This window comes from Symphalangus syndactylus, chromosome 21, assembly GCF_028878055.3.
Source record: "Symphalangus syndactylus isolate Jambi chromosome 21, NHGRI_mSymSyn1-v2.1_pri, whole genome shotgun sequence".
NCBI lineage: Eukaryota > Metazoa > Chordata > Mammalia > Primates > Hylobatidae > Symphalangus > Symphalangus syndactylus.
In genome coordinates this window covers 570,445-585,489 of record NC_072443.2, presented here as the reverse complement: position 1 = coordinate 585,489, position 15,045 = coordinate 570,445, and the positions used below count along the sequence as shown (strand labels likewise).

The 15,045-nt window shown below is 47.7% G+C and overlaps 2 protein-coding genes across 2 annotated transcripts; both read left to right on the top strand.

Moving 5' to 3' along the window:
• The first annotated feature begins 3,011 nt into the window (after positions 1 to 3,011).
• LOC129476737 (TATA-box binding protein associated factor 11 like protein 2-like) lies at positions 3,012 to 5,139 on the top strand. Its single transcript, XM_063630823.1, has 2 exons — positions 3,012 to 3,152; positions 4,549 to 5,139. Exons 1-2 carry the CDS (start codon positions 3,012 to 3,014, stop codon positions 5,137 to 5,139), a joined length of 732 nt encoding a protein of 243 aa, XP_063486893.1.
• A 3,924-nt stretch (positions 5,140 to 9,063) lies between these two features.
• LOC134735523 (TATA-box binding protein associated factor 11 like protein 2-like) lies at positions 9,064 to 11,191 on the top strand. The gene is made up of 2 exons (XM_063630822.1): positions 9,064 to 9,204; positions 10,601 to 11,191. Exons 1-2 carry the CDS (start codon positions 9,064 to 9,066, stop codon positions 11,189 to 11,191), a joined length of 732 nt encoding a protein of 243 aa, XP_063486892.1.
• Positions 11,192 to 15,045: the final 3,854 nt, after the last annotated feature.

The window sequence follows — 15,045 nt, the reverse complement described above, 5'->3', positions numbered from 1 at the left end:
TCACGAGTGACAAAGTTATTCCACACTCTACCTGCACATGCTCTGCTGTACGTTTAGGATGCAAATGAGTAATTTTTCATTATAGAGTAAAGACCCGAGATTTATTACCGAATCACTGTGAAGCTTCCCGGCACAGCTCACAGATATCCCTGGTGCCTTTTCAGTCTGTTTACGTCTGCCATGTGCCCCCTGAATCACAGAGCATGAGCCAAAAGAATCCAAGAGACCCCATTGATCTGCTCCAATACTGAAAGGAGAATAACATGTTCTCTTTCCTCCTGAAGCAAAATATACCCCCATACGACATAGTTGTATTTCCTCATACACTCAGTTTTTCCTCTTAAAATAGGACTACTTAAAATAGTACGTAGAATCTGCCTTTGGGTATTACACAAATTTCTTATTTATTTATTTATTATTTATTTATTTATTATAATTTAGCTTTTACGGTACATGTGCACAATGTGCAGGTTTGTTACATATGTATCCATGTGCCAGGTTGATTTCCTGCACCCATTAACTCGTCATTTAGCATCAGCTATATCTCCTAATGCTGTCCCTCCCCCCTCCCCCCACCCCCCAACTGTCCCCGGAATGTGATGTTCCCCTTCCTGTGTCCATGGGTTCTCATTCTTCAATTCCCACCTATGAGTGAGAACGTGCGGTGTTTGGTTTTTTGTCCTTGCGATAGTTTACTGAGAATGATGTTTTCCAGTTTCATCCGTGTCCCTACAAAGGACACGAACTCATCAGTTTTTATGGCTGCATAGTATTCCATGGTGTATCTGTGCCACATTTTCTTAATCCAGTCTATCGTTGTTGGACATTTGGGTTGGTTCCAACTCTTTGCTATTGTGAATAGTGCCGCAATAATCATACGTGGGCATGTGTCTTTATAGCAGCATGATTTATAGAACTTTGGGTATACACCCAGTGCTGGGATGGCTGGGTCAAATGGTATTTCTGGTTCTAGATCCCTGAGGAATCGCCACACTGACTTCCACAATGTTTGAACTAGTTTACAGTCCCACCAACAGTGTAAAAGTGTTCTTATTTCTCCACATCCTCTCCAGCACCTGTTGTTTCCTGCTTTTTTAATCATGGCCGTTCTAACTGGCGTGAGATGGTATCTCACTGTGGTTTTGATTTGCATTTCTCTGATGGCCAGATTACACAAATTTCTAAACCTTACCAAGAATGGGGAAATTCTGTTTCATACCTCCATAATCTGGCCTGCTTTAGCTTTCCTTTTATTCTGCCAACTTTCTCGTAAAGGCGTACAACAAGTTAGACCGGTGCGTCTTAGAGACACAAGGAGGGTACAGGTTCTCGGCAGAACTGATGGAGACGGGAGGGCTCCCTGAGGAATCAGAGTGCTTGAGCTCCCAAAAGAAGGAAGCCCCAAGAGACTCATTACCTCCCAGTCTGTAGATGGCTCTCAGCTCCACACACAAGCTTAGAACATTTGTCATGCCCCTCGTAGAACTCAATACGTTGAGTGGGGTCTGAGTAAGGCTGAACTGCTGAAGACAGAAACAAGTTCCCTTCAAGGTCTCAGAGGTCAGCTCAGGAGCAGGAACACAGCCTTGTTCTCTCAGAGAGGAAAATTGGATTAGCTGAGTGAGTTCAGTGTCCCTTCGCATTTTTTTTTGTTTTTTTTTTTTCCCCTTAAGCTGTGGGATACTTGTGCAGAACGTGCAGGTTTGTTACCGAGGAATACACGTGCCATAGCGGTTTGCTGCACCAATCAACCCACCATCTGGGCTTTAAGCCCCACCTGCGTCGTTGGGTGTTTGCCCTAGTGCTCTCCTTTCCCTTGCCTCCCACCCCGCGACAGGCCACGGGGTGTGATGTTCCACTGTCTCTGTCCATGTGTTCTCACTCATCAACTCCCGCTTATGAGTGAGAACATGTGGTGTGTGGTTTTCCGTTCCTGTGTTGGTTTGCTGAGAATGATGGTCTCCCGTGTCATCCATGTCACCGCAAAGAACACGAACTCATTCTTTTTTTATGGCTACATAGTATTCCCTGGTGTATATACCGCACATATTCTTTATCCAGTCTATCACCGATGGGCATCTGGCATGGTTCCAGGTCGTTGCTCTTGTAAACTGTGCCGCAATGAACGTAGCTGTGCACGTGTCCTTACGGTAGGATCAATGACGATCCTTTGGGTATATACCCGGTAACGAGAGAGCCGGGTCCAGTGGTATTTCTGGTTCTAGATCCTTGAGGACTCGCCACACTGTCTTCCACAATGGTTGAACTGATCTGCACTCTCACAGACATTGTAAAAGTCTTTCAATATCTTGACAGCCTTGCCAGCATCTGTTGTTTCCTGACTTTTTAAAAATCGCATACGAAATCTTCTCAGTACATAATATCACATAGCCACGGCTCTCAAGGAAGAAAACTGTAGAAAGTGGTACCTCTCCAGGAGAAAGCTTCGACAGCTTTCACGGCTGACTGTATTACACGTTAACGACAATGAGGTGTTACCTGGAGCTTCACTGCTATTCTTGAAGTCTATCTCATACTGTACATCTGGAGACTTCCTCGAGAAATGTGGGCTCCGACTGGTGCTTTTAAAGTGGTGACCAGATATCTAACAAATAAAGTGACTGTACTTGACTATTTTCCCATATTTACTGTTTTGTGATAACCTGAACATCCTCACTGCCTGCCTTTGCCCTCACAAGTAATTAGCATATGCCTCAATAAAGTTTCAGCCAGCTGGCTCCACTATTCCAAGCAGATACTGTCTAGGGTCTAGTCTCTAGAAGCATAAAGTACAAAGCTTACAAGTACAACTGCACGAAAAGTTGTACCCAAGCTAGAAAGGCTTAAACGGTCCATTGATGGATTGTGTTTCCTCTGGAAGAGGGTACAAGGCAGAGCGCTAGTACACATCTATAGGGGAGAAGAGGGCAGGGCATTTATGGATGGCACACGGCTAGGTGTCTTCAAAGAGGTGCACCAGGGAAGCCTCACTGGGCTCCTGTGGGGCGCCAATGGCCGCGCTCTGGAAGCGCACGTCCCGGATGATGACCTGCGCGATGTTGCGCATCAGGCGCTGGAAGGGCAGCTTGAGGAGGAGCAGCTGCGTGGACTTCGGCTACTTTCTGAGTTTGCGCAGTGCCAGGCCTGTAGCGGTGAGGCTTCTTGATCCCTCCCGTAGGCGGCGCCCTTCTGCCGGCGGCTGCATTGGCCGGGCGTCTTCGTGGCGCCGGCCAGGCGGTGGCTTTCCCTGGCCAAGATGGTGAAACCTGCTCTCTGCTTTAAGAAATGCAAATTTCTCCCGGCGCGCTGGCGTGCACACTTAGTCCCAGCTACTCTGGAGGCGGAGTCAGGGGAGTTGCTTGGACCCAGGAGGCAGAGGCTGCAGACAGCTTACAGCAGGGCACTGCAATCCAGCCTGGGGGACAGAGCCAGACTCTGTCTCCAAAATAAATAAATAAAACGCGATACAATACAATTCAATACAATACAATGCAATACAATACAATACGATAAAATTGAAATAATATTTTCGTATTCCCGTCACACAGCCCAGTCTATTTTTGGAGTATCACATAAACCACTTGTTTCCCTGTGAGTCAGAGATTGTTTTCTCTGACGTTTAAGTTTTCTAACGTGCAACTTCATAAGATGTCTCATTTTTACTGTCAATGTTTTCTTCACTGTTGTGAAATGTGAAATTTGCGATTCAGTGAGGAAGAGAGAATTCTGAAATGCCCGCTGCAGTTTCCGTCCCCCCACCCCGAGAGCCGAGCCCTGCCTCTGACCCTCCCTTGGGTGTGGGCGGAACCTTGAATTGAGGAGCCCGCCCAAACCCCTGATTAGATTAGGAATACCCAGAAACGATGGCTGTTATGGGCTGGGTCAACTTCAATCATCTGAGTTGTCTATAAGGGACTGAACCTCCCTGAGATTCCATTCCCCTGTGGGTGATTCCTCAGCACTGGCTGTGCAGACCCAGGGAGCTGCCACAGCCCAGACCTGGGCAACACCTGTTGGAGCTCAGAGCGTCCTCCCGGCAGCTGGCAGAACAAACAAGTGGGCCTGGGTTTCACAACCCTGAGGCATTGAATCCTGCCACGAACTCGAATCAGGTCGAAGCCAGACCCTCCTCAGGTGAAGGCAACGGCCACACAGACAGACCCATCCTGGAGGTCCCTCGTGTGACTCTGAGCACGAGGCAGTCACTTTTCCTTGGAGAACTTCTGACCTGTGAGCTGGGGTTTGTTTGCAATACCCAAAATTTGTGAGAATTTATTCTGCGTTGATCTAAAACTAATCTACTCTCCATCCACAAGTTTCTCCACGTTGTGGAAGTGGGAAAACCCAGTGTGTGTGTTTGCGTGGGGGAAGGGGTGGCAGGGAGCTGTGCCCAGTTGTGGGTAAACTACGGCTCGCCGGAAACATAGCAGCCAAAATCTTTGAAAGGTTCTCAAAATCTCATTTGGGATCCATAATCAAACCACCCCAGCTGGAACTTCTGCTGCTACAGCTGCTGTCACGGAGCAGACCTGAATCTCACCCGTGGAGACAGGCAGGCAAACAGGTGTGTCTGCTGAGATGTTCGCCATGCCCCAAGGTCTGACGGGCAGCAACAAGGATGGGCACCCTGCGGACCTAGATGGGCACTTGGAAGAACCCAGAGGTCAGGAAGGTGAGCTCAGCCGTCAGGATGTCATGGACCTCACAGAAGGTGACAATGAAGCCTCAGCCTCAGCTCCTCCTGCAGCCAAAAGACGGAAAAGAGACACCAAAGGAAAGAAGGACAGGAAGCCCGCCGTGGATGCGGAGGAGGCTCAGAGGATGGCAACCCTGCTGTCTGCCATGTCTGAGGAGCAGCTGGCCCGCTACGAAGTGTTTCGCCGGTCAGCTTTCCCAAAAGCACGCATTGCAGGTCTGATGCAGTCTATCACTGGCAGATCGGTGCCTGAGAACGTGGCCATTGCCATGGCTGGAATAGCCAAGGTCTTCGTCGGAGAGGTGCTGGAGGAGGCCCTGGACGTGTGTGAGATGTGGGGAGAAACGCCCCCACTGCAGCCCAAGCATTTAAGGGAGGCTGTCCGCAGGTTAAAGCCCAAGGGCCTCTTCCCCAACAGCAGCTACCAAAAAATCATGTTCTAGGCCCACGGCCAGAGGGAGGGCTCTGTTGGTGCAGGCATAGTTACTGCATTCGTCTTCCAGTGACAGGACTGCGTTGGCTGGAGCTTCTGCATCTCAGTCTACCCTGGATTTACCCACGATCTTAGCGTCTTCAAATGTCAAGCTGACCTTACCTGGATGAAGACAGCAGATTGTTGCATAGTGGCCTTGGCTAAAGGCTTGGGCCTCCGACGTCACGTTGAGGCATTTTTGTATGTCTTTCTAGTTGGAAGAAGATAGGTGCCTGGGCCTTGAGCATCCTGTGGACAGGAAGCTGCATTCGGAGAGGGAAGCCCTTTCCGAGAGATTTCTGCGGTTTCGTGCTGAAGCCTGCTGTTGCCGTGTCTTAGCTTGTATGCCTATGTCTGGGTTTCAGTAAGGGAAGCCTCCAGAGATGTTTCCCAGTTGTGGTCCTGTGTGTTCCTCATGCTCATATCTATTTCTGTGAGTCATCACAAAAACAGTTAAACGCTTCTCCAAACTGCAGAAATAAAAATCACATCACGAAGCATTTTTTTCTCTCAGTTGACCCTTCTCTTATTAATGCCTACTGTGCTTTACGCCAGCAAGTGACCCTTTCCTGTTTTAGGACGTAACGTAGTGTAGATGCATCGTAGAAGTCTAGAGAGCAGCCAATTCCAAAACCACCTTTCCTTCGACGACATTTCTCATGAACCTGTATGTAGTTTCAAAGGCGTGGAGACAGCCTATTGATACTTCAGGGTTGCCACACACGGTGATATCGCCAGTGATTCCAGAGACACTGAAATTTAGTTCAAAACCTTGCTTTACCGTGTTCCTGATTTTATTCATTCTAACGATGATCCACTCCGGAAATCAAACACGAGTACAGAGACATGGGAGAATGTACTAAAATATCGGACCAAGTGGGTTCATCACGAGTGACAAAGTTATTCCACACCCTACCTGCACATGCTCTGCTGTACGTTTAGGATGCAAATGAGTAATTTTTCATTATAGAGTAAAGACCCGAGATTTATTACCGAATCACTGTGAAGCTTCCCGGCACAGCTCACAGATATCCCTGGTGCCTTTTCAGTCTGTTTACGTCTGCCATGTGCCCCCTGAATCACAGAGCATGAGCCAAAAGAATCCAAGAGACCCCATTGATCGGCTCCAATACTGAAAGGAGAATAACATGTTCTCTTTCCTCCTGAAGCAAAATATACCCCCATACGACATAGTTGTATTTCCTCATACACTCAGTTTTTCCTCTTAAAATAGGACTACTTAAAATAGTACGTAGAATCTGCCTTTGGGTATTACACAAATTTCTTATTTATTTATTTATTATTTATTTATTTATTATAATTTAGCTTTTAGGGTACATGTGCACAATGTGCAGGTTTGTTACATATGTATCCATGTGCCAGGTTGATTTCCTGCACCCATTAACTCGTCATTTAGCATCAGCTATATCTCCTAATGCTGTCCCTCCCCCCTCCCCCCACCCCCCAACTGTCCCCGGAATGTGATGTTCCCCTTCCTGTGTCCATGGGTTCTCATTCTTCAATTCCCACCTATGAGTGAGAACGTGCGGTGTTTGGTTTTTTGTCCTTGCGATAGTTTACTGAGAATGATGTTTTCCAGTTTCATCCGTGTCCCTACAAAGGACACGAACTCATCAGTTTTTATGGCTGCATAGTATTCCATGGTGTATCTGTGCCACATTTTCTTAATCCAGTCTATCGTTGTTGGACATTTGGGTTGGTTCCAACTCTTTGCTATTGTGAATAGTGCCGCAATAATCATACGTGGGCATGTGTCTTTATAGCAGCATGATTTATAGAAGTTTGGGTATACACCCAGTGCTGGGATGGCTGGGTCAAATGGTATTTCTGGTTCTAGATCCCTGAGGAATCGCCACACTGACTTCCACAATGTTTGAACTAGTTTACAGTCCCACCAACAGTGTAAAAGTGTTCTTATTTCTCCACATCCTCTCCAGCACCTGTTGTTTCCTGCTTTTTTAATCATGGCCGTTCTAACTGGCGTGAGATGGTATCTCACTGTGGTTTTGATTTGCATTTCTCTGATGGCCAGATTACACAAATTTCTAAACCTTACCAAGAATGGGGAAATTCTGTTTCATACCTCCATAATCTGGCCTGCTTTAGCTTTCCTTTTATTCTGCCAACTTTCTCGTAAAGGCGTACAACAAGTTAGACCGGTGCGTCTTAGAGACACAAGGAGGGTACAGGTTCTCGGCAGAACTGATGGAGACGGGAGGGCTCCCTGAGGAATCAGAGTGCTTGAGCTCCCAAAAGAAGGAAGCCCCAAGAGACTCATTACCTCCCAGTCTGTAGATGGCTCTCAGCTCCACACACAAGCTTAGAACATTTGTCATGCCCCTCGTAGAACTCAATACGTTGAGTGGGGTCTGAGTAAGGCTGAACTGCTGAAGACAGAAACAAGTTCCCTTCAAGGTCTCAGAGGTCAGCTCAGGAGCAGGAACACAGCCTTGTTCTCTCAGAGAGGAAAATTGGATTAGCTGAGTGAGTTCAGTGTCCCTTCGCATTTTTTTTTGTTTTTTTTTTTCCCCTTAAGCTGTGGGATACTTGTGCAGAACGTGCAGGTGTGTTACCGAGGAATACACGTGCCATAGCGGTTTGCTGCACCAATCAACCCACCATCTGGGCTTTAAGCCCCACCTGCGTCGTTGGGTGTTTGCCCTAGTGCTCTCCTTTCCCTTGCCTCCCACCCCGCGACAGGCCACGGGGTGTGATGTTCCACTGTCTCTGTCCATGTGTTCTCACTCATCAACTCCCGCTTATGAGTGAGAACATGTGGTGTGTGGTTTTCCGTTCCTGTGTTGGTTTGCTGAGAATGATGGTCTCCCGTGTCATCCATGTCACCGCAAAGAACACGAACTCATTCTTTTTTTATGGCTACATAGTATTCCCTGGTGTATATACCGCACATATTCTTTATCCAGTCTATCACCGATGGGCATCTGGCATGGTTCCAGGTCGTTGCTCTTGTAAACTGTGCCGCAATGAACGTAGCTGTGCACGTGTCCTTACGGTAGGATCAATGACGATCCTTTGGGTATATACCCGGTAACGAGAGAGCCGGGTCCAGTGGTATTTCTGGTTCTAGATCCTTGAGGACTCGCCACACTGTCTTCCACAATGGTTGAACTGATCTGCACTCTCACAGACATTGTAAAAGTCTTTCAATATCTTGACAGCCTTGCCAGCATCTGTTGTTTCCTGACTTTTTAAAAATCGCATACGAAATCTTCTCAGTACATAATATCACATAGCCACGGCTCTCAAGGAAGAAAACTGTAGAAAGTGGTACCTCTCCAGGAGAAAGCTTCGACAGCTTTCACGGCTGACTGTATTACACGTTAACGACAATGAGGTGTTACCTGGAGCTTCACTGCTATTCTTGAAGTCTATCTCATACTGTACATCTGGAGACTTCCTCGAGAAATGTGGGCTCCGACTGGTGCTTTTAAAGTGGTGACCAGATATCTAACAAATAAAGTGACTGTACTTGACTATTTTCCCATATTTACTGTTTTGTGATAACCTGAACATCCTCACTGCCTGCCTTTGCCCTCACAAGTAATTAGCATATGCCTCAATAAAGTTTCAGCCAGCTGGCTCCACTATTCCAAGCAGATACTGTCTAGGGTCTAGTCTCTAGAAGCATAAAGTACAAAGCTTACAAGTACAACTGCACGAAAAGTTGTACCCAAGCTAGAAAGGCTTAAACGGTCCATTGATGGATTGTGTTTCCTCTGGAAGAGGGTACAAAGCAGAGCGCTAGTACACATCTATAGGGGAGAAGAGGGCAGGGCATTTATGGATGGCACACGGCTAGGTGTCTTCAAAGAGGTGCACCAGGGAAGCCTCACTGGGCTCCTGTGGGGCGCCAATGGCCGCGCTCTGGAAGCGCACGTCCCGGATGATGACCTGCGCGATGTTGCGCATCAGGCGCTGGAAGGGCAGCTTGAGGAGGAGCAGCTGCGTGGACTTCGGCTACTTTCTGAGTTTGCGCAGTGCCAGGCCTGTAGCGGTGAGGCTTCTTGATCCCTCCCGTAGGCGGCGCCCTTCTGCCGGCGGCCGCATTGGCCGGGCGTCTTCGTGGCGCCGGCCAGGCGGTGGCTTTCCCTGGCCAAGATGGTGAAACCTGCTCTCTGCTTTAAGAAATGCAAATTTCTCCCGGCGCGCTGGCGTGCACACTTAGTCCCAGCTACTCTGGAGGCGGAGTCAGGGGAGTTGCTTGGACCCAGGAGGCAGAGGCTGCAGACAGCTTACAGCAGGGCGCTGCAATCCAGCCTGGGGGACAGAGCCAGACTCTGTCTCCAAAATAAATAAATAAAACGCGATACAATACAATTCAATACAATACAATGCAATACAATACAATACGATAAAATTGAAATAATATTTTCGTATTCCCGTCACACAGCCCAGTCTATTTTTGGAGTATCACATAAACCACTTGTTTCCCTGTGAGTCAGAGATTGTTTTCTCTGACGTTTAAGTTTTCTAACGTGCAACTTCATAAGATGTCTCATTTTTACTGTCAATGTTTTCTTCACTGTTGTGAAATGTGAAATTTGCGATTCAGTGAGGAAGAGAGAATTCTGAAATGCCCGCTGCAGTTTCCGTCCCCCCACCCCGAGAGCCGAGCCCTGCCTCTGACCCTCCCTTGGGTGTGGGCGGAACCTTGAATTGAGGAGCCCGCCCAAACCCCTGATTAGATTAGGAATACCCAGAAACGATGGCTGTTATGGGCTGGGTCAACTTCAATCATCTGAGTTGTCTATAAGGGACTGAACCTCCCTGAGATTCCATTCCCCTGTGGGTGATTCCTCAGCACTGGCTGTGCAGACCCAGGGAGCTGCCACAGCCCAGACCTGGGCAACACCTGTTGGAGCTCAGAGCGTCCTCCCGGCAGCTGGCAGAACAAACAAGTGGGCCTGGGTTTCACAACCCTGAGGCATTGAATCCTGCCACGAACTCGAATCAGGTCGAAGCCAGACCCTCCTCAGGTGAAGGCAACGGCCACACAGACAGACCCATCCTGGAGGTCCCTCGTGTGACTCTGAGCACGAGGCAGTCACTTTTCCTTGGAGAACTTCTGACCTGTGAGCTGGGGTTTGTTTGCAATACCCAAAATTTGTGAGAATTTATTCTGCGTTGATCTAAAACTAATCTACTCTCCATCCACAAGTTTCTCCACGTTGTGGAAGTGGGAAAACCCAGTGTGTGTGTTTGCGTGGGGGAAGGGGTGGCAGGGAGCTGTGCCCAGTTGTGGGTAAACTACGGCTCGCCGGAAACATAGCAGCCAAAATCTTTGAAAGGTTCTCAAAATCTCATTTGGGATCCATAATCAAACCACCCCAGCTGGAACTTCTGCTGCTACAGCTGCTGTCACGGAGCAGACCTGAATCTCACCCGTGGAGACAGGCAGGCAAACAGGTGTGTCTGCTGAGATGTTCGCCATGCCCCAAGGTCTGACGGGCAGCAACAAGGATGGGCACCCTGCGGACCTAGATGGGCACTTGGAAGAACCCAGAGGTCAGGAAGGTGAGCTCAGCCGTCAGGATGTCATGGACCTCACAGAAGGTGACAATGAAGCCTCAGCCTCAGCTCCTCCTGCAGCCAAAAGACGGAAAAGAGACACCAAAGGAAAGAAGGACAGGAAGCCCGCCGTGGATGCGGAGGAGGCTCAGAGGATGGCAACCCTGCTGTCTGCCATGTCTGAGGAGCAGCTGGCCCGCTACGAAGTGTTTCGCCGGTCAGCTTTCCCAAAAGCACGCATTGCAGGTCTGATGCAGTCTATCACTGGCAGATCGGTGCCTGAGAACGTGGCCATTGCCATGGCTGGAATAGCCAAGGTCTTCGTCGGAGAGGTGCTGGAGGAGGCCCTGGACGTGTGTGAGATGTGGGGAGAAACGCCCCCACTGCAGCCCAAGCATTTAAGGGAGGCTGTCCGCAGGTTAAAGCCCAAGGGCCTCTTCCCCAACAGCAGCTACCAAAAAATCATGTTCTAGGCCCACGGCCAGAGGGAGGGCTCTGTTGGTGCAGGCATAGTTACTGCATTCGTCTTCCAGTGACAGGACTGCGTTGGCTGGAGCTTCTGCATCTCAGTCTACCCTGGATTTACCCACGATCTTAGCGTCTTCAAATGTCAAGCTGACCTTACCTGGATGAAGACAGCAGATTGTTGCATAGTGGCCTTGGCTAAAGGCTTGGGCCTCCGACGTCACGTTGAGGCATTTTTGTATGTCTTTCTAGTTGGAAGAAGATAGGTGCCTGGGCCTTGAGCATCCTGTGGACAGGAAGCTGCATTCGGAGAGGGAAGCCCTTTCCGAGAGATTTCTGCGGTTTCGTGCTGAAGCCTGCTGTTGCCGTGTCTTAGCTTGTATGCCTATGTCTGGGTTTCAGTAAGGGAAGCCTCCAGAGATGTTTCCCAGTTGTGGTCCTGTGTGTTCCTCATGCTCATATCTATTTCTGTGAGTCATCACAAAAACAGTTAAACGCTTCTCCAAACTGCAGAAATAAAAATCACATCACGAAGCATTTTTTTCTCTCAGTTGACCCTTCTCTTATTAATGCCTACTGTGCTTTACGCCAGCAAGTGACCCTTTCCTGTTTTAGGACGTAACGTAGTGTAGATGCATCGTAGAAGTCTAGAGAGCAGCCAATTCCAAAACCACCTTTCCTTCGACGACATTTCTCATGAACCTGTATGTAGTTTCAAAGGCGTGGAGACAGCCTATTGATACTTCAGGGTTGCCACACACGGTGATATCGCCAGTGATTCCAGAGACACTGAAATTTAGTTCAAAACCTTGCTTTACCGTGTTCCTGATTTTATTCATTCTAACGATGATCCACTCCGGAAATCAAACACGAGTACAGAGACATGGGAGAATGTACTAAAATATCGGACCAAGTGGGTTCATCACGAGTGACAAAGTTATTCCACACCCTACCTGCACATGCTCTGCTGTACGTTTAGGATGCAAATGAGTAATTTTTCATTATAGAGTAAAGACCCGAGATTTATTACCGAATCACTGTGAAGCTTCCCGGCACAGCTCACAGATATCCCTGGTGCCTTTTCAGTCTGTTTACGTCTGCCATGTGCCCCCTGAATCACAGAGCATGAGCCAAAAGAATCCAAGAGACCCCATTGATCTGCTCCAATACTGAAAGGAGAATAACATGTTCTCTTTCCTCCTGAAGCAAAATATACCCCCATACGACATAGTTGTATTTCCTCATACACTCAGTTTTTCCTCTTAAAATAGGACTACTTAAAATAGTACGTAGAATCTGCCTTTGGGTATTACACAAATTTCTTATTTATTTATTTATTATTTATTTATTTATTATAATTTAGCTTTTAGGGTACATGTGCACAATGTGCAGGTTTGTTACATATGTATCCATGTGCCAGGTTGATTTCCTGCACCCATTAACTCGTCATTTAGCATCAGCTATATCTCCTAATGCTGTCCCTCCCCCCTCCCCCCACCCCCCAACTGTCCCCGGAATGTGATGTTCCCCTTCCTGTGTCCATGGGTTCTCATTCTTCAATTCCCACCTATGAGTGAGAACGTGCGGTGTTTGGTTTTTTGTCCTTGCGATAGTTTACTGAGAATGATGTTTTCCAGTTTCATCCGTGTCCCTACAAAGGACACGAACTCATCATTTTTTATGGCTGCATAGTATTCCATGGTGTATCTGTGCCACATTTTCTTAATCCAGTCTATCGTTGTTGGACATTTGGGTTGGTTCCAACTCTTTGCTATTGTGAATAGTGCCGCAATAATCATACGTGGGCATGTGTCTTTATAGCAGCATGATTTATAGAAGTTTGGGTATACACCCAGTGCTGGGATGGCTGGGTCAAATGGTATTTCTGGTTCTAGATCCCTGAGGAATCGCCACACTGACTTCCACAATGTTTGAACTAGTTTACAGTCCCACCAACAGTGTAAAAGTGTTCTTATTTCTCCACATCCTCTCCAGCACCTGTTGTTTCCTGCTTTTTTAATCATGGCCGTTCTAACTGGCGTGAGATGGTATCTCACTGTGGTTTTGATTTGCATTTCTCTGATGGCCAGATTACACAAATTTCTAAACCTTACCAAGAATGGGGAAATTCTGTTTCATACCTCCATAATCTGGCCTGCTTTAGCTTTCCTTTTATTCTGCCAACTTTCTCGTAAAGGCGTACAACAAGTTAGACCGGTGCGTCTTAGAGACACAAGGAGGGTACAGGTTCTCGGCAGAACTGATGGAGACGGGAGGGCTCCCTGAGGAATCAGAGTGCTTGAGCTCCCAAAAGAAGGAAGCCCCAAGAGACTCATTACCTCCCAGTCTGTAGATGGCTCTCAGCTCCACACACAAGCTTAGAACATTTGTCATGCCCCTCGTAGAACTCAATACGTTGAGTGGGGTCTGAGTAAGGCTGAACTGCTGAAGACAGAAACAAGTTCCCTTCAAGGTCTCAGAGGTCAGCTCAGGAGCAGGAACACAGCCTTGTTCTCTCAGAGAGGAAAATTGGATTAGCTGAGTGAGTTCAGTGTCCCTTCGCATTTTTTTTTGTTTTTTTTTTTCCCCTTAAGCTGTGGGATACTTGTGCAGAACGTGCAGGTGTGTTACCGAGGAATACACGTGCCATAGCGGTTTGCTGCACCAATCAACCCACCATCTGGGCTTTAAGCCCCACCTGCGTCGTTGGGTGTTTGCCCTAGTGCTCTCCTTTCCCTTGCCTCCCACCCCGCGACAGGCCACGGGGTGTGATGTTCCACTGTCTCTGTCCATGTGTTCTCACTCATCAACTCCCGCTTATGAGTGAGAACATGTGGTGTGTGGTTTTCCGTTCCTGTGTTGGTTTGCTGAGAATGATGGTCTCCCGTGTCATCCATGTCACCGCAAAGAACACGAACTCATTCTTTTTTTATGGCTACATAGTATTCCCTGGTGTATATACCGCACATATTCTTTATCCAGTCTATCACCGATGGGCATCTGGCATGGTTCCAGGTCGTTGCTCTTGTAAACTGTGCCGCAATGAACGTAGCTGTGCACGTGTCCTTACGGTAGGATCAATGACGATCCTTTGGGTATATACCCGGTAACGAGAGAGCCGGGTCCAGTGGTATTTCTGGTTCTAGATCCTTGAGGACTCGCCACACTGTCTTCCACAATGGTTGAACTGATCTGCACTCTCACAGACATTGTAAAAGTCTTTCAATATCTTGACAGCCTTGCCAGCATCTGTTGTTTCCTGACTTTTTAAAAATCGCATACGAAATCTTCTCAGTACATAATATCACATAGCCACGGCTCTCAAGGAAGAAAACTGTAGAAAGTGGTACCTCTCCAGGAGAAAGCTTCGACAGCTTTCACGGCTGACTGTATTACACGTTAACGACAATGAGGTGTTACCTGGAGCTTCACTGCTATTCTTGAAGTCTATCTCATACTGTACATCTGGAGACTTCCTCGAGAAATGTGGGCTCCGACTGGTGCTTTTAAAGTGGTGACCAGATATCTAACAAATAAAGTGACTGTACTTGACTATTTTCCCATATTTACTGTTTTGTGATAACCTGAACATCCTCACTGCCTGCCTTTGCCCTCACAAGTAATTAGCATATGCCTCAATAAAGTTTCAGCCAGCTGGCTCCACTATTCCAAGCAGATACTGTCTAGGGTCTAGTCTCTAGAAGCATAAAGTACAAAGCTTACAAGTACAACTGCACGAAAAGTTGTACCCAAGCTAGAAAGGCTTAAACGGTCCATTGATGGATTGTGTTTCCTCTGGAAGAGGGTACAAGGCAGAGCGCTAGTACACATCTATAGGGGAGAAGAGGGCAGGGCATTTATG

Excerpts from the sequence above, each read along its gene's own strand:
- LOC129476737 (XM_063630823.1), top strand. The coding sequence starts at position 3,012 with ATGGCCGCGCTCTGGAAGCGCACGTCCCGGATGATGACCTGCGCGATG. Across the intron at positions 3,153-4,548 it reads GCAGTGCCAGGCCTGTAGCG|ACAGGCAGGCAAACAGGTGT; the intron begins GTGAGGCTTCTT and ends TCACCCGTGGAG.
- LOC134735523 (XM_063630822.1), top strand. The coding sequence starts at position 9,064 with ATGGCCGCGCTCTGGAAGCGCACGTCCCGGATGATGACCTGCGCGATG. Across the intron at positions 9,205-10,600 it reads GCAGTGCCAGGCCTGTAGCG|ACAGGCAGGCAAACAGGTGT; the intron begins GTGAGGCTTCTT and ends TCACCCGTGGAG.